The 23,622-nt window shown below is 38.1% G+C and overlaps 1 protein-coding gene across 1 annotated transcript in view; it reads left to right on the forward strand.

Annotated features, from left to right (window-relative positions):
- The window catches only part of sema3ab (sema domain, immunoglobulin domain (Ig), short basic domain, secreted, (semaphorin) 3Ab), a 40,872-nt gene extending 17,883 nt beyond the window's left edge, over window positions 1–22,989 (forward strand). The window contains exons 2-17 of the mRNA XM_053623499.1: window positions 820–980; window positions 3,712–3,774; window positions 8,852–8,971; window positions 9,904–9,997; window positions 10,518–10,637; window positions 11,508–11,650; window positions 13,251–13,365; window positions 13,485–13,554; window positions 13,652–13,796; window positions 13,891–14,110; window positions 16,665–16,756; window positions 16,859–16,900; window positions 18,305–18,462; window positions 20,044–20,111; window positions 21,500–21,645; window positions 22,345–22,989. Coding sequence (XP_053479474.1) covers window positions 820–980; window positions 3,712–3,774; window positions 8,852–8,971; window positions 9,904–9,997; window positions 10,518–10,637; window positions 11,508–11,650; window positions 13,251–13,365; window positions 13,485–13,554; window positions 13,652–13,796; window positions 13,891–14,110; window positions 16,665–16,756; window positions 16,859–16,900; window positions 18,305–18,462; window positions 20,044–20,111; window positions 21,500–21,645; window positions 22,345–22,815 — 2,228 coding nt within the window. The 3' untranslated portion in view covers window positions 22,816–22,989. The remainder of the gene's footprint in view (window positions 1–819; window positions 981–3,711; window positions 3,775–8,851; window positions 8,972–9,903; window positions 9,998–10,517; window positions 10,638–11,507; window positions 11,651–13,250; window positions 13,366–13,484; window positions 13,555–13,651; window positions 13,797–13,890; window positions 14,111–16,664; window positions 16,757–16,858; window positions 16,901–18,304; window positions 18,463–20,043; window positions 20,112–21,499; window positions 21,646–22,344) is intronic.
- The last annotated feature ends 633 nt before the right edge of the window (window positions 22,990–23,622 follow it).

Consider the following 23,622-nt stretch of genomic DNA (forward strand, 5'->3'; position numbering starts at 1 on the left):
TATTTATTTTGTCATTTTGTATTTCCTGCTATTCTAAATATGTTTTTTTTCTGATTTCTTGCTCTTTCTGCATTCTTTCTTTCTGATTTCCTAATGTAACTATTTATTTTCTTATTTCATGCTGTTCTAGCTATGTATGATAGTGATGGATGTTCTGGTTTCCTGCTATTTTGGCTATGTATGTATATGCTCCACACGGTTGTAGTAAGGCTTGTCCAAGGGTCCCCAAAAATCATGTCAGAACTGCCCTGGCCCTAACTTAAACTGGCACTGATCTTTCAGAGGCCACATGGCTCTACTTACGTAATTCTCGGCTCCACCAAGCATGAATGACACAGACAGCACCAAAGACAAGCAGATATCTTTCTCCCTTTATGTGTGTGTGTGTGTGTGTGTGTGTGTGATAGAGAAAGAAAGGAAATGGAAAGACAAGGAACTGAGCCAGTGATCTCGGCATTATTATGGCCAAAACCACACTCACGCGTCATGCTCACCATCAGCAGTAAAAGAAGAGGGCTAGCTACTGTGCAGAAGTGTTCTGTGACTGAGCCAAATCCTCAGTTTTTTTTAAGTCTCCTTCTGCCCTCTAACAGCCTTCTCACAAACATGGAGACCTTAGTGGTGACGTGTGGTTGGAAAATGTCTACAGCTATGAACAATGGTTTTTCAAACTTAATGGCTGTAATGATATGATACAAAAAGTGAAGTAAGATGAGCAGTCTTTGGTTAAACCGTTTTCATAGAACTGTAAGCCACAGCAAATATTTAGACTGTAATTTTTTATTAGTAATAAAACAGTCTCTCTTCTCCTTCCCACAGAAATGTTGGAGTCGAACAACTTGTTTACTTTCAACGGACTGGCCAACAGCTCAGCCTACCACACATTTTTACTGGATGAAGAGAAGGGTCGGCTCTTTGTAGGAGCAAAGGACCATCTCCTGTCATTCAATCTGATAGACATCAACATGGACCAGCAATTGGTAAGGACATTGAAGATGGCACTCTTGTTTAAAGACCGAACTCTATGCTTGCAAAATTTACTATAAAGCTTATCACATATATGACAGAATATGTAGCTCCTGCTACTTATATATAAGTGTGTAAAACACCTCTTATTGAGTGGCACAACTGAATAGGGTTTGCAGTCATCATTGGGTGATTGCAAGTTTGAATCCTGACAATGCAACAGCCATCTGGAGTCAAGAGAGCCGTGCTTTCAGGCTGTGCTCCTGTCAATCAGAGCAACACTAAACAATCTGTAAGCTCATGCATGCAGAACAGGGATTGTACTTTCCTCCAAGTGTGTTAACTGCCTTTGATGCAACATGAGCAGCAGTTTGAAAAAAGGTTGGCTTTCAGTGTCTCAGCACATGTTTGCCTCACCATCGCTGGCTGGAAGTTGTTGTGTAATAAGGGATACCTGGATAATGTCTTATTCTAAAGTTTTTGTATGTGGTATTATTGATGGAACTTCAGTAATAATTGTAGGTGTAGTACATTCAGCATGGTACGCAAAGTTTCTAGAGAAACAGGACGTTTCAGACAAAAGCATTTCATCAGCAAGGTGCTTCTTGTACTACATTCGCATATGAGGTGAAACAGGATACTTAGTTTGCTACACATAATTTCACAATGGAAATGATGATGATATGAATAATGATAGAATGTGGGATCACAGTGTGGTGGATAAGAGCTATATATGGAGACATTGTGGTGTTTCAGTTCAATCTTAAGCTTGGGTTACTGTCTGTGTAGAGTTTTGCATGTCCTTTCCATGACTGTGTGGGTTTCCTCTCACATCTTCACATGTCAATAGGGGGATTGGTTAACATAAAATTGCCCCTAGGTGAAAATGGGTTTGTGAAAGTGCATTGATACAGGTGGTATTTTCACATAGCACCCACATGGACTCCAGATGCATTGCCACCCTGACCATTAAAAGTAGTTCCTGAACATGAATGAATGAAAAGTCATCTATATACAAATCATTAAAGGAACATCTTGTCAGAAAATCCCTATCCCTAAGCAGCAAGATAAACTGTTCTTTATCCCCCCTTCACATTGACATAGTGTGGCTCACCAGTTAGCTCAGTTTCTCTAGCTCAATAAAGAGAAGCATTGTTAAGTAGCAGTGATGTGCTAAATTTCATCTGGATTGTCTTATAGGGTTAAAGAACCTGTAAAACCACTCTTCCTTTCACTGTTCTCACCCTGGTCCTGACATCAACTTTACCTCATGTCTGCTTTTAATCTCAAGTTGCATTCATTCTAAAACAAGCCGTGTTGTGTGGCATAACTGAATTCCTAAGAGTGTCTAGATGAAGCATGGCATGAGGTATACAGTTGAGGTCAAAAGGTTACATACCCCTTGCAGAATCTTCTAAATGTTAGTTATAAAAAAAAAAAAAAATAGAGGGATCACAAAAATCACATTTTGTTTTTTATTTAGTTCTGCCCTGAATAAGCTATTTCACATAACACATGTTTACATATAATCCACAACATACAATAAAAACTGAATTTACACAAATAAACCAGTTCAAAAGTTTACATATGCTTGATTCTTAGTACTGTATGTTGTTACCTGGAAGATCAACAACTGTGTTTATGTTTTGTGATAGTTGTTCATGAGTCTCTTGTTTGCCCTGAGCAGTTAAACTGCCCACTGTTCTTCAGAAAAATCCTCCAGGTCCTGCACATTCTTTGTTTTTTCAGCCTCTTCTGCATATTTGACCCCTTTCCAACAGAGGCTATATGATGTCGCGATACATCTTTTTTTTTTTTCCCTGAAGAACAGTGGGCAGTTTAACTGCTGAGGACAAACAAGGGACTCATGAACAACTATCACAAAACATAAACACAGTGATAGGACTTTTGAACTGGTTTATTTGTGTAAATTCAGTTATTATTGTGTCTTGTGAACTATATATAAACATCTGTTAGGTGAAACAGCTTGTTCAAGGCGGTACTAAATAGAAAAACAAATGCAACTTTTATGATCCCTCTTATTATTTAAAAAAAAATCATTAACATTTAGCAGCTTCTGCAAGGTGTATGTAAACTTATGACCTCAACTGTGACTAGAACTGATATGGTGATTTTAATCTGAAAACTGAAAGTGCCTTATTATATGAAATTATGCTCAGATTTCAGTGTTATCCTCATTCCCCTCTTATCACTATATCTTGTCTCAGTACCCTGTATCAAGAGTAGACAAGTATTGCATACTATATAAAGGACATTAAAATATATTCTTGTGTGTGTGCATAAACATGCTGCTGGCTTTAAATTCACAAGAAAAATTAACACCTTTTAAGAATCATCAGGTCATATCTTTATCTTTATAATTTATCTTTGCTTCTTTAGCTCACACACCTGCACCTGGCTAAAGTTTATTTAATTAAACAATGTCTCATTCTTTCACAGCTGTGAGGCAGGAAGGGGGTTGGATTACTAAGCATTGGTCTGTTCTTCTCTACTGGGAGACTTAAAACCAGCCTGATAGATTTCACCTTCACATGGAAAGCATATTATACTCACAGACAGAAACCCAACGCTGTTCCTGCAGCACACACACACACACACACACACACACACACACACATTTACATTATTTATACCCTCTGTAGTGACTTAACTATGAGTAGGCATATAAATGAAGTGTTTTATAACTACTCTTACTCTGTCATTCTGTTTCATTTGTTCTGATAGATATCCTGGCCTCCATCTTCGTCACATCGGGATGAGTGCAGGTGGGCTGGAAAAGATGTCCAGGTGAGTTTGCTGATGTCTTAATGTTTGCTGCAACGGGTCACATGCAAAATTAATATGAATTCTAATTTTTTTTAGAAAAATCATAGTTCTTAGTAAAGTTTTTATTTACTCTTATTTGATATTAATCATTGTCTCATTAAAATGTTTTACTTAAGTTTTAGAGAAAAAGTTATGACTACTAACCACACCTATAATGCCGCTATCCATTTGCCCATTTTTATAGTTGGCTAATGGTTCATTTTATTGATTTTAGCAATTTGCAATTGTGAGACCACATTGGTTGTGTTGATTTTGCCAACATGAGAAATAATTCATATCCAACTGGGTCACAGAATATTTCATAATATTTTTTTTTCACATTATACAAAAAAAAAGTGTGTGTGCTTCAACAGTCTGTGGAAATGTGTTAGATATGACTAAAAAACAACTTCTTTATAATATATATATATATATATATATATATATATATATATATATATATATATATATATATATAAACACTTGAATAACACTGACAAATATGGTTTTCCATAATTTTTCCAAACTTATAGCATAATTCATATTACTGTATATACCAAAATCTACCAAAGTCTACCTAAATCTTATATATTAAATTAAAGTGAATATATATATATATATATATATATATATATATATATATATATATATATATACACACACACACACACACACACACACACACACACACACACATATAGATAAGAAATTAGAAATTATTAAAATAAAAAATTATAACTAGTATACAGAGTGTATTCCCAACTCACACCCTCTCTGGATAGGCTCCCGACCATGATAATCCAAAATGAATGAATCAATAATCAGAAAGAAAGTTAGAATTTACTGTCAGTCTAAATGATGATCAGGCTTTATTTCTCAAAGGCTTTATTTCCTACAGTAATATCCCCATATCCCCAAGCATTCTAACTGTAGAGTCCAGTTAAGACCTGGCCCTTACAAGCTCAGCACTGTTCAGGAGTTTACACTACTTCCTGATATAACTATCACTCTGGCTCATCTAAATTCCATCGTAAATAATGCCTGAGGCACTCCACTGAACCCAAGAGCCATAGCTTCGCCCTGCTCCCTCCCTCTACCCCATTACCACCACAATGAAACTTTGAGCTTAGTAAACTTCCAGTATTACATATCTGAATAGCAGTACAAGGTTGTGTGTGGGATTTTGATGTAAACATGGTGACTGTGATTGGAGGGCTCTCGGTGAAAGATGGCTTTCGTGTGAAGAGGGCGCTGATAAAATGAGAATGACTGCCTGAGTTACTCCTTGAAGTGGAACAATGTCAAGTTTGTGGGTACTGAAAAGCTGCTGAAAACATAGAGCAGCTGCTCTCATGAAAGAGCCACTCATCTGATGCTCAAGAAGGAGATCAACCACACGATATAAAGGTACTCGAGAAAGGCCCACTCACAAAGTCATAACAAATGAGCCACTGTGTTACCAAAATGGTCTTACATTTGCAAATCCATATGAATTTGCATGAGCTAACTTGAGCTTAAAGTGAATGGTTCAGGTGAGGCTTAGGGGTTGATGATAGTGTTATTTTATTTTATTTTTTTTATTTGTGTGACACTCAATGAAATAAACTTGCTTGATTAAAATGATAATTTTGTTTGTAGTAATGTTGATACTAGACGAATACATAACAAGAAATGGGTTGATGCATGAGGAGCAAAACTAAATTCCACTTAGGGTTCATATGCACTTGTGCACTACACAATGAAATGGCAAAATGTAATTTATGCAAGTTAATCTGTCTGCTGTAATTAGGTAAGTAGAAGTTTTAGTGTGTTTTTGTTGTTGTTTATATATGGCAGATTTTCTTTTTTATCCAAAGTGACTTACAAGTGAGCTGAGCAGTTGATGATTAAAGGCCCCAGCAAATCATTCCTATCAATCACTAAGAGCCCTAACCACTGAACCACCAGTGTTCTAACAACAAAACACAAGAAGACTTACTTCATCTTCAGAATCTGCATTATCCTGGTCAGGGTCGATTCAGAGCCTATCCTGGGAACGCTGGGCATTATACACGTTGAATGAGACACTAGTCTATCACAGTGCACCATGAACACCATTCATTCACACTTAGGGGCAATTTAGAGTAGCCAATTCACCAACATGAATATTTTTTGGAAGTGGGAGGAAACCGGAGTACACATAACAAACCCATGCAGACACAGGGAGAGCATGTGCAATCCCATACAGACAGCAACCCAAGCTTATGATCAAACATCTAGCTTCTAGCTCTTTATTTTTTGGAAGTAGTAGCTGAGTGGTTAAGATGTTGGACGTCTGATCAGAAGGACTTGAGTTCAAATCCCAACACCATCAAGCTGCCACTGCTGGACCCTTGAGCAAGGCCCAACTCAAGGGCATAACCCCCATCCAAAGTTTGATACTGAAAATTCACATATTTAGAACATAGTTTTAGGATTACAGTTACCATTTGAATTCACGTGATTCTGAGTGATGGAAGCTCCCACAGCATGGGGAAGTTGTGGCGTGCTGTGGACGTCCTGTGGCAGATGTATTCTCTGTTCCATAACCTACCATGAAACCTACCACACCAAGTAGAGGCTAGCTAAGATGTGTGCAGGCAAACCACACACGCTAACATTTAAACATGACTTTTAAACAAACTCAGAAAGGATGGCTACCTATGAAACTAAATTCAACACTATATATGTTATAAATACAATTTCCCCATGGATGCTTTCGAGCAATGCTGTGCTGCCTGCATTGTGACCAGGTACCATTATTTTCCCAGAAGAGCAATGACTGACTTAGATGATCATTTTAATTTGATAAACTGAATATTCTGTTTGTGTAACTGGTGTCATTTATTATGTTAATGTCATCATGCTGTTCAGCTTGCTATGTAATAAGTGTACAAAGTGTACAACAATATATAGTGGTAACCTGAAACATTAGCTGTGTAAAGGGTACTGGAGTTTTCTTTTCTTAATTCTAAAGACAAACTGCCATAACTAGCTCTAAATGGATAACTACAATATGGCCACAACTCAGACGTTAGTTCCATATCTCTCGTTGCCAAGCTAGCACACCTCAGCATTATGCTGAGCCTTATAATTGTAAAATCACTTAGTTGTCCTTAGCTGAAATGTAGTGTAAAGGAACGAAATGCTGAGCAACTTTCCTCACTTTCACTCGTATTTATAACAGTCTGTCACAACGTGAGGGTTCACAACAAACTCGGCAGGAGGATATGCAAGTGAATGTAATGTTAATGCTTAAAAACTGGAACGGACAAACCAAGCCATGGTATGATGCCTTCTATACTAAGCTAAGGTTACCTACTTTTTAGGTATCTAGTTACTTACTGTCTGGAAAAAAAGCTCGTATGTTCTGCTGCACTTTTCTACGCTTGGCTGCTGTCTCCATTTCTTACAGTCTGAGCTGCTAAAATATATCAATGAACTTGTGTTGAGTATGGACACAACCAAGTGTACAATTGGAGGTGGGGCACACATCTATTTTCCTTAACAAACAGAAATATATTAAGAAGGAATAGACATATATAAATAGAATAGATGAAGAAAAGACAGATCCGTTGGCAGGGTTCATTAAAGGTGGACATATAGAAAATATTTTGCACCATATATTGGGGGGGGGACAGATTGGTATTTCCTCAACATGGGGGGACACAACCCCCCCAAAGAATACTTGGTTATACCCATGGCCCAACTTAACCCTCAACTGCTCAGTTGTGTAAATGAGATAACGGTAAGTCGCTGTGGATAAGGGCATCTGCCAAATGCTGAATGTTAATGTATGTTCAGAAAATCTAAAATAACTAAACATTATTACCAAATTTAAATTATATCAGGATTGTTACGTCTTGCTATGTAGCTTGCGAGTGAATTTGAGTGGGCTAGCTAGCCAGGTGAACAACTGATGTGCATCATGATGGACTCAAACAGACTCATCTTTGATATAACATTAAAAAACCCTACAAAATATCAAACAGCACTTGTTCATTTCCCTAAAGACACGCTCAATGAGGCTTTTGTTTTTGTTAACAACAGCCACAACCTAACCCATATAAATGTCAGATGTCACATGTCATGTGGTGACCCAGCATTAGAGTAAATAAGTTTTAACCAAACATGATACAGTGAAGGAGGGGCATGTTCATCTTCATGCTTCAGTGTGCTGCATGTTTTAGGGACAAGGCTAGAAAAGTAAGGCTCGTATGTGACAGCAGCACTGAAACATGTCTAACATGTAACAGACCCGTGTGTGTTTATCTGAAAAAGCTTTTCCATAATGGGTGACTGTCAGACTTGTTCAGACCTGTACACACACACACACACACACACAAACACAGGGGACCTCTGGATTCTAATGTCCCTATTGATGCTTTGCACACGCTGCTCAAAACGGTTACAGCTGTTGTAACATGATCTTGTAAGTGCACAGTGTTGGTACATCTGTGTAGGTTTGAGCCATGCAAGATGCATCTACAGTACATCCATATAACAGCAGACAAACACAGACTTGCCCAAATTACCCAGCGAGTGGAAAGAGTAGATATGGTTCTGAACATGACCCACAAAAATTACTCCTGTTGCTGCTGTAACCATAAAGACTGTCCTGTGTTTATCCCAGGTCTCTTATTCATAATATGTTCACATTGAACATCCGTTCAACCTTATAGTTGAACAAGAGTAATGATTTATAATGTCACTATCTGGTGTCACCCAAAAGGTTCACTTTTGAGTCTGGCTCCTCTTACAAGGTTTCTTCATGTCATCTCATGGAGTTTTTCCTTGTCACTGTCTTCTTTTCTATTAGGAATATAAATCTAAACCTGGCTTCAGTAGAACTGCTTTGTTAAATGTCTATTTAATGAAGCTGATGTTGCATAGCATATAGTTGACCTCTTTGCCTTCTGTACTTGTGTGTGTGCAGATGAGCCATCAATTACACACTCATACAACATGCAATTGTCAATCTAGCATATCAAACCTCTCTCTCTCTCTCTCTCTCTCTCTCTCTCTCTCTCTCTCTTTGCAGAAAGAGTGCTCAAATTTTATAAAGGTGCTGCAGCCATTTAATCAGACTCACCTGTATGCATGTGGGACTGGAGCCTTCCACCCTGCCTGTGCTTATGTGGAGGCGGGCAAACGGCCAGAGGTAAATATCCCCCGATTATTTATTTTTTAAATGTATTTCTTAAAGGTAGTAGTGACACCTCTTTGTCCTGGTGGTCCAAATTTTTTAAGGAGTTTTACCTCTAATTATGTATTTTATTCATAACTGCTTCAGCAAATATTACGAAAAGCATTCTGATTTGAACATTTGTGACCACTGACCACACTAGACCTTAGTGAGTGAAAGCAAACCAAATAAGCACATTATTTACATAAGTCCATTACATCCAGTCACGTACACACAGGCATATGGGGAAAAAAAGAAGATAAATACTAATTAGTACACACTCAACAACCTGTACCAATCAATACAGTCTGCCTATTATAAGACAAATTATACACAGTAGAGTAAGAACACAGAAACATAAGGAACATTTACCTTGCAAGTATATGCAATATAATTAATCACTTAAATTCACTGGCTTCTATTTTATAACAAATCTGTTGTACTATACTAAACTGTATGTCATGAAACTGCTCTTTAGTCTTGTTGTTTTGCCTCAACACTGTACATTGTGTATATATGTGTTATAAATCATTAGTTACAGGACACTGCGATAATATTCAAAATATTCAAACTGACTGACAAATACACCCACTGGCCACTTTGTGTGACTCTGTTACTTTGACCATGACTTGGTTGATGGTGTCAGTGTGCAGGTTTGAGAATTTTAGAAATGTCTAATCTCCTGAATTTCATGCAAAAATAAAGTCTTAAAAAGTTTACAAGTCCAACATGAATTGCATGAATGATCCGCTGTACAGGTGTTCCTAAAAAAGTGGTCAGTATATGTACTGTCTCTTTTTCCTTTTCTCTCCTGACTTGTGTTTCTCAGACAAAAACTCACCATCTAGTGATCTGTTGAAACAATTTGCTCATTATTACAATATGAGTTTGTGTGTGTTTCGATGTAGGACAACATCTTCAGACTGGAGTCGTCACAGTTGGAGAACGGCCGAGGGAAAAGCCCCTATGACCCCAAACTCATGACTGCTTCACTACTTATTGGTGCGTGTATGTTTGTGTATACCTGAGGTAGAGGTAGAATGCTGCGAGTGTGTGTGTGTGTGTGTGTGTGTGTGTGTGTGTGTGTGCTTGCATGAGTGTGTGAATGTGGACTATTCTTAATAGAAACCCAACACCTCTGATTAACAGTCTTTCTAAGAGGATGAAAAGATCAGACTGTTCTTGTCTTTGTACTCTACCTGCAGAGCATTCTTCTGTTAAATCTCTCAACTCAGATTAAAGGTCACTCATACACATCCATGCATGCACACATACACACACACGCGCACACACACACACACACACACGCGCACACACACACACACACACACACACACACACACACACACACACACACACACTTTCTTCACCACAGGATCCTTTTCATTAACAACAACTCTTTCCATAAAATTATAGTCAGGTGATGAACACATTGAGTGTTACCTGAGATTAATCATTCCTCTATCTCTCTTCCTGTCTCTGCCATAACCCTTGTTTGACCTTTAGTGCATATGATTGACAGATGGTGAGCTTTATTCTGGGACAGCAGCCGACTTCATGGGGCGAGACTTTGCTGTTTTCCGAACGTTAGGAAAGCATCATCCAATCAGGACAGAGCAGCATGATTCCCGGTGGCTCAATGGTGAGACATGCTTTAATCTGTATAACTGTATAATAAGCTGTAAGTGTAATTGGTTAACCTTAACTAATGCAGTAAATAATATTAGTAATACCACCACAGCACTGTTGGATTCTTGATTCTGATTGGACAAATTGGTGAAGTTGCTTGACATTAAATGTATCTGTAAATGGATAAATAATTATGATGTTCATCAATATATAAAAATAAATTTGTTGGTGAATTGCTCTAGTATAAGGGATACTGTATAAACCACTTCAGGATGTGCTGTTATTGAAAAATAATCAGTCCATCCAGGATTTTTTACGATTTTGTGATCGCAGAAATGAATTCAAAATCAAGGAAATTCCGCAATATCAGCAATGCAATTTTTCAAAATTATTAGATTTGGGCCAAGATGCGTCATGTCATGTCATCACAATGGGCATTCAGCCAAAGCGCTCTTTGAGTCACATGTCGAACTCAAACATGTGACTTATGTCGAACATGAGTACAGCTAAAAGATCTCATTTACCAACAAACAACGCTGCGAAAGACAAGTTGGTGCAGTTGCAATTTTGCCAGTTCAAGTAGTTTTCTACAAAAAAAGAACAAAAAACTTTGCAAGTTGCATCGCAAATTAAAAAAAAAAAGCAACAGCCAAATCAACCATTTTTGGCTGCAACATTCACACACAAAAAAAAAACAAAAAAAAAAAAACGCCATGAAATCAATCAAATTTGAGAACTGCATCACACCACCCCATTGCTGATTATTTGCCAATAACGTCAAAGTGTTTAATTCTTTCGTTAACAGAACCCTAATAAAGCAATTACTGTGGTCTAGAATCCACTCCATGTTATGCAAAATTAATTTTTTTGTGTCTGTGTGCAGAACCAAGGTTCGTAAGCGTCCACCTCATTCCGGAGAGCGATAACACTGAAGATGACAAGATTTACATGTTCTTCAGAGAGAACGCCATTGATGGAGAGCAAACTGGCAAAGCCACACATGCCAGAATTGGACAGCTGTGTAAAGTAAGATAACACACACATTCACAGATCTGCAAACATGCACATAAAAATGGTACATAGACAAATATTTCACTCGTTGATACAGTATCTTATACACACATGCATGTCAACATGCTTGTATGTACACACACACACACACATACACAGTAGGCATGGTAGCTTGAGAGGCCAAGTTTCTTTGGCGATGTGTGTGTTTTTCTTGCATCCCAATCTCACCGCCCACCAAGAAGCTGAAGAGAGATTGAAATGTCACCAGAGTCATCAGCAGGCTGAAACAAAGGCTCCTCTGTGGATCTCACGTACAACTTAGTTGAAGTGGAACTCTAGAGCGGCGAACGGGAGAAAGGTGTTCACAATTATGTGCCGCTTGGCATTCTGGCATGACTGGAATCCACTCTGCACCAGCACACACACAATTGTCTCATTATTTCAAGATGTCAGAGAATGTTTTGAGCTTTTGCAACTTGTTCAGTACACCTCTCGATGCCACTAATTCATTCACTCATCTTCAGTAAGCGCTTATGCTTGTCAGGATCGCTGTGGATCCAAAGGCTATCCCAGGAACACTGGATACACTCTGGATGAGACACCAGTCCATCTCTGAGCACTGTGCAGTCATTTTGAGTCATCAGTCCACCAACCAACATATTATAAATGCTGATGGCAGAGTTTTTGTACTGCTTTAAAGTTTTACAGCTATTTCACACACATACAATGCATACTTACTTCCGTTATGTGAAGTGCTGCAAACTTAAGCATTACCTGGGCATGGTTGCCCTTACTGCTTACAGATATTCATGGGGGACTACATCTAAAAGTATGGCCCTAATTAGAACATATGGTATGCCATGGTATGCAGGATTTATGGGGAAAAACATTTTTTTAATTACAAAATAATTATATTAGAATTTTGCAATTATCACAAAAATCACAACAAATGTTTGCCTCGCACCGCCAGGGTTGGGGGTTCAATTCCCCCCTCAGCCCTGTGTGTGCGCAGAGTTTGCATGTTCTCCCCAGGCTTTGGGTTGTTCCGCTGGAAACTCTGGTTTCCTACCCCTGTCCAAAGACATGCATTGTAGCCCACCCCCCGCCCGACCCCCCCCCCTCTCCGGTGCCCCGAGTTCTCTGGGATGGTCTCCAGGCTCCTCGTGACCCTGTGCAGGATAAGGAGGTCCATGTCTCTAGTATATAGTTTATGTATATACACATGTAGACACATATGTTCATGATTCCAACACTCTTTTTTTCTTTAGCTAGCACTGAAATATAGACATATTTCTGAAGAAAATCTGATTAGCATTAAACCTACATTAGCAATTATATTTTTAACTATTAAAGTTTAAGTATCCACCACACCTATCTAGCTCTCAAAATAAATTGACTTTTCATATTAATTGACTACTTACTGTCAGGATTCCTAGTTTTCATAAACTATGCTAAACTATGCTATTTCATCTAACAATGCAATAATTATGTTAATTATTTAAAATACAAGACAAACAGCCCAGCTATGGCCCTGTCTTTCGGTTCATTAGTTTCGAAACCAGCAGTAATTATTTGAAAGTCATTACACATAACCTTTCCATGTTTGTGTTAACAGAACGACTTTGGAGGTCACAGGAGTTTGGTGAATAAGTGGACCACGTTCCTGAAAGCTCGGCTCATCTGCTCAGTGCCAGGCCTTAACGGAATTGACACACACTTTGATGAGCTGCGTAAGTTGTCTCTGCAACTGTATGCATGAGCGAGTATGTGAGTGAGTGAGGGATGGAGATAGAGGGAGGGTGATTGCGAAATGTCCATGAAACTCAGATCTTGTTTTTTTCCTTTTCAGAGGACGTCTTTCTGATGAGCTCAAAGGACTCCAAGAATCCTATCATCTATGCAGTGTTCACAACATCCAGGTACACTTAATGATATCGTTTTCCTGAAGTATATCTGGGTATTACTGACTCTGATTGCCATCAAACATGTTGATTTCTGTATGTGTTTGCTTTATAGTAATATCTTTAAAGGCTCAGCAGTGTGTATGTACAGCATGGCTGATGTAAGGAGGGTGTTTTTGGGTCCCTACGTTCACAGAGATGGGCCCAACTACCAGTGGGTGCCCTTTCTAGGCAGAGTGCCCTATCCACGCCCTGGCACGGTGAGACAGCATCAATTTATAATTAAATTGGCACATAGGGAGAGCTCAGGAAAATACACTGTATCGTTATCTCTTGTTTTCGTTCTCATGACAGTGTCCGAGCAAAACCTTTGGAGGGTTTGAGTCCACAAAAGATCTACCTGATGATGTTATCACTTTTGCCCGAAGTCATCCAGCCATGTACAACCCAGTGCTACCCCTCAACAACCGCCCAATCATTATTAAGACTGATGTGGATTACCAGTTCACACAGATCGTTGTGGACCGAGTGGAGGCAGAAGACGGACAGTATGACGTCATGTTCATTGGCACAGGTTAGTGGATTAGAGGATATATTGTACTATCATAACCATGCTGTCAGTGATCACATGCTCATATTGTGTTAAAAAGTGCAATTTTATACCTAATTCTTTATTTCACTTGTGTTTTTATTTTCATATATAAACATGTTTTCTTTGCAAAGTATAGTATAGTATAATATAGTATAGTATAGTATAATATAGTACACATTACAATAGTATAGTGTAGTATTGTTTAGTATAGTATAGTATTTTTCTTAGCAAAATATTAAGATATGTTTTCAAGGAGTATTTAAGACAAACCAGGATGGTGGAGAGCAAATAAAAGTATAGCATAGTATAGTATAATATAGTATAGTATAGTTTAGAACACTACAATACAACACATTACACTAATATAGAATAAATATACATTTTCTTCATAATTTGAGTGTAGTATTTTGTAATATAATATAGTATATTCTACAATTTTTCAGTAGTATATAGTATATTATATAGTATCTTAGAGAATTTCGTGTAAACAAAGGAATCGTTTAGTGTCATTTAGTGTAGCATAGTGTAGTGTAGTAGAGTACAACAGTACTATTAAGATTAAGATTTTATTGAGTATTTTTAAGACACTCCAAAGAAAGGATGGAACCAGTATAGTGAAATAAAAGGAGAAATAAAAATATTGTATAATATAGTGTAGTATACAGTGAGGGAAAAAAGTACTTGATCCCCTGCTGATTTTGTACGTTTGCCCACTGACAAAGAAATGATCAGTCTATAATTTTAATGGTAGATTTATTTGAACAGTGAGAGACAGAATAACAACAAAAAAATCCAGAAAAACGCATGTCAAAAATGTTATAAATTCATTTGCATTTTAATAAGGGAAATATGTATTTGACCCCTCTGCAAAACATGACTTAGTACTTGGTGGTAAAACCCTTGTTGGCAATCACAGAGGTCAGACGTTTCTTGTAGTTGGCCACCAGGTTTGCACACATCTCAGGAGGGATTTTGTCCCACTCCTCTTTGCAGATCTCCAAGTCATTAAGGTTTTGAGGCTGACGTTTGGCAACTCAAACCTTCAGCTCCCTCCACAGATTTTCTATGGGATTAAGGTCTGGAGACTGGCTAGGCCACTCCAGGACCTTAATGTGCTTCTTCTTGAGCCACTCCTTTGTTGCCTTGGCCGTGTGTTTTGGGTCATTGTCATGCTGGAATACCCATCCACGACTCATTTTCAATGCCCTGGCTGAGGGAAGGAGGTTCTCACCCAAGATTTGACGGTACATGGCCCCGTCCATCGTCCCTTTGATGCGGTGAAGTTGTCCTGTCCACTTAGCAGAAAAACACCCCCAAAGCATGATGTTTCCACCTCCAAGTTTGACGGTGGGGATGGTGTTCTTGGGGTCATAGGCAGCATTCCTCCTCCACCAAACACGGCGAGTTGAGTTGATGCCAAAGAGCTCCATTTTGGTCTCATCTGACCACAACACTTTCACCCAGTTTTCCTCTGAATCATTCAGATGTTCATTGGCAAACTTCAGACGGGCATGTATATGTGCTTTCTTGAGCAGGGGGACCTTGCGGGCGCTGCAGGATTTCAGTCCTTCATGGCGTAGTGTGTTACCAATTGTTTTCTTGGTGACTATGGTCCCAGCTGCCTTGAGATCATTGACAAGATCCTTCCGTGTAGTTCTGGGCTGATTCCTCACTGTTCTCATGATCATTGCAACTCCACAAGGTGAGATCTTGCATGGAGCCCCAGGCCGAGGGAGATTGACAGTTGTTTTGTGTTTCTTCCATTTGCGAATAATCGCACCAACTGTTGTCACCTTCTCACCAAGCTGCTTGGCAATGGTCTTGTAGCCCATTCCAGACATGTGTAGGTCTACAATCTTGTCCCTGACATCCTTGGAGAGCTCTTTGGTCTTGGCCATGGTGGAGAGTTTGGAATCTGATTGATTGATTGCTTCTGTGGACAGGTGTCTTTTATACAGGTAACAAGCTGAGATTAAGAGCACTCCCTTTAAGAGTGTCACCTGGGAGCTAGAAATCTTTCTGATTGAGAGGGGCTCAAATACTTATTTCCCTCATTAAAATGCAAATCAATTTATAACATTTTTAACATGCGTTTTTCTGGATTTTCTTGTTGTTATTCTGTCTTTCACTGTTCAAATAAACCTACCATTAAAATTATAGACTGATCATTTCTTTGTCAGTGGGCAAACGTACAAAATCAGCAGGGGATCAGCAGGAATACTTCTTTCCCTCACTGTAGCATAGTACACTACACTACAACACACTACACTAGTATAGTATAATATAGTATAGTATAGTAAAAGTTATAAATAAGATACACATTCCTAGAATGTTTAGCACACTCCTTAGAAAGGATGAAACCAGGATGAAAAAACAAAAATAAAGTATAATATAGCATAGTCTAGTATACTAATATAGCATATAGTATTATATGCAGTATATATGTAATTGTAGTATGAATAAAATTAAACACGCTCATTGTTAATAGCACCCAATAAAATTGTTCTTATTAACAGGTTATTTATTATCCTTTCAGATCTTGGCACAGTTCTTAAGGTGGTCTCGATTCCCAGAGGGACTTGGCATGACCTTGAGGAAGTTTTATTGGAAGAGATGACTGTTTTTAGGGTCTGAACAATTCCTGGATTATATCCAATTTATATAGCATGGTATCTGTTGTATGTGTAACGTCGTTTCAATTCCTGAATGTTGATTTATTTTTTCTTGCAGGAACCCACAGCTATAACTGCTATGGAGCTTTCCACCAAACAGGTAAGGTTTATCAGACATTTGCCATGGCTCAAAAGCCCTACTGTAATCGCATAATTTGCAAATATAGCAGTAAAGGAAGTATTTTATAATAGTAAGTGAGGTTGACAGAATGAGTCCAATGGAAGAGCTGGCCACAAAGTTACATGAGAGCTTTGTTGATAGGAGTGATAGAACACTACTGGATCTGCCATTTACAACAAAAATACTCAACATAGCTCTTACCTCATGGTGTAACTCTCTCTCCATAACTTACAGTTTTACTGTGTTAAGGGGTGATTCCATGGTTGTGGCGTTGTTTAGGCCTTGCAACACTTAAAAATGCTATTTTATTTTGTATAATTTTTTCAACATCCAATTAAAGAAAACATGCATTTAACCATACAAATTGTATTAAACCCATCTCAGGCAACAATTTCGTTTATTTATTTTTACAAGGTTTCTGTGGTGACAGTGGCTGAGTAACAGCGTTGAAAGTAATGGGTCGAACATATAATTATATACACAAATACACAAAATGTAATTAACTAGCATGCATGCTAATGACATGAGGACATTAAGGACGTTCTAATGATTTACTTAAAATGTATTTTTAGAAAAGGAATTTTGCTTTCAGTCTGTAATTTAAAGAAAAGTAAATTCTTCTTCCCAAGAACTTCAGGAAATATAGATGATGCCACTTTCTGTTGAACACGTGACTTGTTAAATACTTCAGATATTTCCTAGACGGTGAATATACAGTATATTTAATAACAGTATAGAGTACATGTTGTGGGATGCAACAAAAATGGTTGATGAATGGAAAAAGATGTTTCAAGCAAGTGATCTTACGTGGATTCGTGCACTACTCCAAAAATAATTAACTTTTTAAAGTATATTAATAATTATATATTCTATGGTTTCTACAGTAATTACTGTAGGTTTTGTTAATGTTTTAATTCATTTTTCATTTAATTCAACTTTGCAACATGTTGTGAAGGAATATTTATCTGTGATTAAAATACCTTTATTTTAATGGCACCCTAATCATTGAATCACAAATGGACTTCAATTGCAAAGAAATATAAAGTTCTTAGTGCTCTTTATCTGACATAGAGATAGAGAGTGTGTGTCTGCAGCTGCGATTGCTCCGCTGCATACTGTGAATAATCAAGCCGACATTGAGAGGTTGTCTTAGTTTATAATTAAACAGCAGTGTACTTGCACACAGAATCCTTAAATTCTCTTTGAAACAACATTAACTCAAGCAAATGTAAAAAAAAAAATGTGCATCAAGCCTACCAAACTCAATCTGGAGATCTGACACACACACACACACACACACACACACACACACACACACACACATATATATATATATATACTCTGTATAGTATAACTCTGAGAAGTTAAACTGTCTCTCTACAGCAACAGCTCTATCTAGGCTCGAATATCGGCATTTCCCAGATGCCATTGCACCGCTGTGACGTTTACGGCAAGGCCTGTGCTGAATGCTGTCTAGCACGAGACCCCTACTGTGCCTGGGATGGCTCGCAGTGTTCCCGATACTTCCCCACCGCTAAGAGGTACTCCCAACTGGTGATCACAGCTTGTTTAACCTGGCCTGAAACTGCAAGTGTGCTGCTGCACAGCTCTGCTATACTGCAGGAGGGGAATATAAACAGTGCATGAAAGAGCTCTGTAGAATGTGTCCAGAGTCAACCTTAAAAAAGGTTACATAAAGAGCTCGGTTTTGGTTCAGGTGTTGCTATAACAGCAGTGTATTGTTAATTTTACTGGGCATAAGCCATTTTTTTTCCCTTTCAGTGCTCACTTACTATTTTTGTAGTGAGATTTGAACACACCTGCATTGACAGGGTGGAACAGAACAGGGGATGTGACATTTGAAATCAAGTGGTGCTGTGATTTTTTTTCCCCAAATCTATAAATGGATAAATCCAACAGATTTTTTTTTGTGTGTGTGTCATGTTATTTTCAAATGCCTTGTTTGAATTTTTTTTTAGTCTTAAATTATGTATATCACTTAAAAAGTCATAATCCAGATGTCCTTATCAGGAGATGAAAAGTAAATTCTGTGTAATAAACAGGTATTGGGAGATGTGTGAAAATCCATGTGCAGGGGGTTTATTAACAAAATCCAATAAACAACCCAAAAATCAGTGTCAATATTGGCAAAGGTAAAAAGCCGCAATTCATGATCAATCCAGACAATGAAAAATCCAAAAACTCAAGGCAAGGTTCAAGAACATTCAAATTTTATACAAATGCTGGTGTTGACATGACTTCACAGTTAGTTTGAATAAGCTTTAATAAATAATCTGTGAGCAGGAAGTGATGATGAGTGGAGACAAAGTGGTTAATATTCAGAGTAAGGAGAATGTTTCTTTGATGGGGATATGACACCTCCATCATTTTTTTTAAATGTTTGACTTAACCATTGTTTGGTTATTGGTCCTTTTTTACCCAACCAGCCCTGACCCAAAAACAAATGTACAGAATAGAATGTATGTGAAAATTCTGGTATTATTTAAATATTAACACTGATTATTCTTTTATTTACCAAACCATTAGCCTGGATGCATTTCTTATTTGTTGGATCTTATCGAGTGGTTTACTCTTTTGCGATTTAACTATATACAAGACCTTTTCGTTTATGCCAATTGAGTTATCAAGTGGACTATTAACCTACAATTATGAAATGTTTATTATTATTGTTTGGCCAGTTGTATAATTATGTGTTCCTATTACCAGAGCTTTTGTTTCACTGACAGAACAGGCTCTTTATTTATTTCATGTTAGGAGGGAAACATACTTGCATACTTATTGCTTACATTATTAAAGATGAACAACCTGGAAAAGATTTGTATGTACAGGACAGATTCAGGACATATGTTGATTGCCATGTTTTTAGAAAGAGCAAAGACTAGAGTAGTGTTATATTACAGAAATTAAATAGGCTGGAGCTTCAACAGGCACACACACTTAATATTAGATGCAATTTACTCTGCATGTTAATCCATTAGAGATGAAGGACTTATGGGACTCTGACAAATATAAAATGCCTGTGTTTAGTGAATGTTTACATATGTGTAGCTCACATATGTGTGTGTGTGTGTGTGTGTGTGTGTGTGTGTGTGTGTGTGTAGGAGGACTCGGCGCCAGGACATCAGGAACGGAGACCCTCTCACTCAGTGCTCGGACCTGCAGCACAACGGTAAAAGCTGCAGATTTAAGATGCAAACCCTCATTCAGCATTTTATAACTAACCACAAAGCACTATACTCGTCACCTTGTCATACACACACCATATACTTTACCTAAATGAGTATAAACCTTGAATTTTCATTAGGCTTGACATTAAGGTTTAAAGAGAATTTTAATTGGCTTACAGCCTCCACAATTATGACCTTCGGACTAAAATAAAAATTTAACTGAGCGGAACTGCATGTTTAAGGTGTATATTTAACTACAACGGATGTCTTTCATAGCCACAGAAATACACACACATAGGGACCACACAGACTTTAATGTCAGACTATTTTTGTTACACACACCCACTTTGTTACATCCTTACTGAAAAGTCCCATGGACTTCACATGATACCCGTGTAAAATTTAAACCCTTTTGGACACTTCATGTGTTATGTTTCAGACATTTTTTCACATGTAGTGGACTTTTCACATGTAATAAGTCCCTCCAGGATTTTGCAATCTTAGAAATTAATGCAAAATCAAGAGAACTCTGCAATATTTGAAGGAGCTGGCAAATGTAACATAATGCAGATTTTCCACAGATTTGGGCCAAGATGTCTCATGTGACATCATTACAATGCGCATTTAGCCAAAGCTCTTCGAATCAAGTTTGTCGAACAAGAGTACAGCTAAAATGTCTCATTTACCAACAAACGTCACTGTGAAAAACAATTTCATGCAAATTTAAATTTCACCATTTCAAGTAGTTTTTCACAAAAAACCCACCCACAAACAACTACACAAGTTACATCACAAATTTTTAAAAAAGCTGCAGCAAAATCAAGCATTTTTTGCCACAACAATCACAAAAAACCTCCCCGAAACCCTGTACGGACCGTGTAATGCATATCTCGTTCACATGATGTTACGTGCATTTTTAGGGCATATGAAATGCATCTTCATGTGTTTTTAATATGTAATCACAAAATACTCACATAACCACATAAGCAGAAAAAACATATTTTCAAATGTGAAATATACATGATATTTCAGTAAGGGCAATGGCAGAAGATTCCAGCATAACCTCACTCTGACACTCTGATATGAATATACAAAACATCCAAAACCAATAAATAAATCGTGTGTGTAGTTGTAAGTTCATGCTCATGGTTTGAATTACCAGCTCATATCCTCTCTGCTGGACATGAGGGCCTCTTGCAAACGCATGAGAATGTGATTGGAATGAACATGTACCCATTCATAAAAACACACACTCTCTCTGTCTCTCACTCACACACACACAAACACACACTGACCATTGGCATAGCCAGATCCCACTCTCTGCCCTCTACATGGTCATTTCCCAGTGGGATTGTGTGTCTTGAAATGGAATCACTTACTCTTTGTTTAGACGAGGAGAATGGTGAGAGCACCCTGCTGGATAAGACGGTCTATGGGGTGGAGAACAGCAGCTCCTTCCTGGAGTGCAGCCCTAAGTCTCAGCGTGCTCTCATCTACTGGCAGTTCCAGAAACATGGCGAGGACCGCAAACAAGAAGTATGTCCTATGTGTGTGTAACAATGTGTATGAATAGTACGAAAATAAACCAAAAACTGGAAAGTTAGTGCTATAATCTGGTCATGTTTTTATAGTATCTTGTTGTGGACCAGTAGTTCTGCATATCTAATAGTTTTGACATTTGATTGGTCCCTGTGAGGAAGGCAGTTTTATTTTTTTATCCCAACAGTCTGGTATCTTTTCACTGTGTCACCAGCGAGGGACCTTCACTAAATGATAAATTCATCCATCATAACAGTGGATCTCATCCATCTCATATATGAGGGTGTTACTAGCTTAGAGCACCAAATAAAAAGGAAAAAAACCCAAAATGATTAGAACATCCTTAAATAAAATAAAATAGAAATAAAATAAAGATAGTAGGAAGAACATGTAATGTAACTGCTGAATGTAAATAAGTAAAAGTGCATTTTTGTCTTTATAAGCTTACTTGAGGAAGGGAAAATACTTAAATACTCATTAAATATACTCTTAAAAGTATAAATAATTAATTATATTAATTCATTATATTTTTTAAAAATCCTTCCTTAGCAAATGTGCTTAGTAAAGATACTATTTTACTGAGCTGGATCTCGTATGTGAGTGTGTATGCCTATGAAAGAAGGATAAAGCCATATAGTCTGATCTTGTGTGTGTGTGTGTGTGTGTGTGTGTGTGTGTGTGTGTGTGTGTGTTCAGATAAAGTCAGACGAGCGAGTGATGGGAACTGAACAGGGTCTACTAATCCGAAGCCTGCTTCCGAAGGACTCAGGTGTGTATTACTGCCACGCAGTGGAACATGGTTTCATCCAGACACTCCTGCGGCTGACACTCCACGTCATACCTTCTGATCACCTGGACGATCTCCTACAACGGCCACCCTCAGACACCAGCCACTCCTCACATGCCAAACTGTGGTACCAGGACTTCCTGTCTCTGATCGACCCGCCCGGCCCTAACAGTGTGGACCAGCTGTGTGAGCAAGTGTGGAAGAAAGAGCGGAAGCAGCGGAGGCAAAAAGCCCATCACCTACATGCTAGCCAATCACATGCTGCCCAGCTTCTTCACACCAGCCAGTCCAACTCCAGCAAGTGGAAGCTCATGCAGGAGAGCAAGAAAGGGCGCAATCGTAGGACCCACGAGACACCGCGGGCACCTCGCAGTGTGTGACCCCATGCCCACGTAACTGCAAACACATGCAAAGAGAAATGACTCTGACCATTCTACTGACTGTGACTCTGAGAGGCACACACAGGAAATGTGAATACAATAGTCCACCTCTCCTGCAGAGAGAGTGTATGTTGGAGGCAAAACACACTCTAACTCAGAACAGTTAATTCAGACTCAAAATCCGGGAGTCTTCAGTGGAAAAATTCACTCATACCCAGAATGGATAATAACATGGCGCGACAATATTCTGTAAAAATTATACAGAATTAAATGACTTCTACGAGACCTACTTCTGTCTGTCAGAATAAAGACACAGCTGAAGGCCACTGATTAAACGTCTGTGCATATATACTGCATAAAACCCCTAAACGTGTATCTGCAGAGCAAAACTGAGTCTTTCCCAGTGAAGATCCAGCATGTCTCAGTGTCCTCTTTTTACAACTCACTTTTTTCTTTCTCCTTATTTTTAACTGCTCCAAAAGCATTTGGCCATGACACTAATACACAATGTGTGTTCCCTTTCCTCAATAAGCTTTCCGACATAAATACGTCCTTCAGCTATTTTGTAGAGTAATATTTAATTTTGTACTTTGTCAGAATTATATATAAGAATATTGCATAATATAGAGTTATTTTATTATTGAGGTCTCTTCATCTTCTCACTCGAACTTCTGTTTTCTGAGCTACTAAACATTTGTATTCTAGTTTTCTTTATCAGAGCTGCTTTTTGAGTTTCAATTTACCCTTATTATAGAAATCTTGACCCAACAGAAATTGACACAATCAGTGTGATCAAATAATGCTGTT

The sequence above is a fragment of the Ictalurus furcatus genome, chromosome 4, assembly GCF_023375685.1.
Source record: "Ictalurus furcatus strain D&B chromosome 4, Billie_1.0, whole genome shotgun sequence".
Classification (NCBI taxonomy): Eukaryota; Metazoa; Chordata; class Actinopteri; order Siluriformes; family Ictaluridae; genus Ictalurus; species Ictalurus furcatus.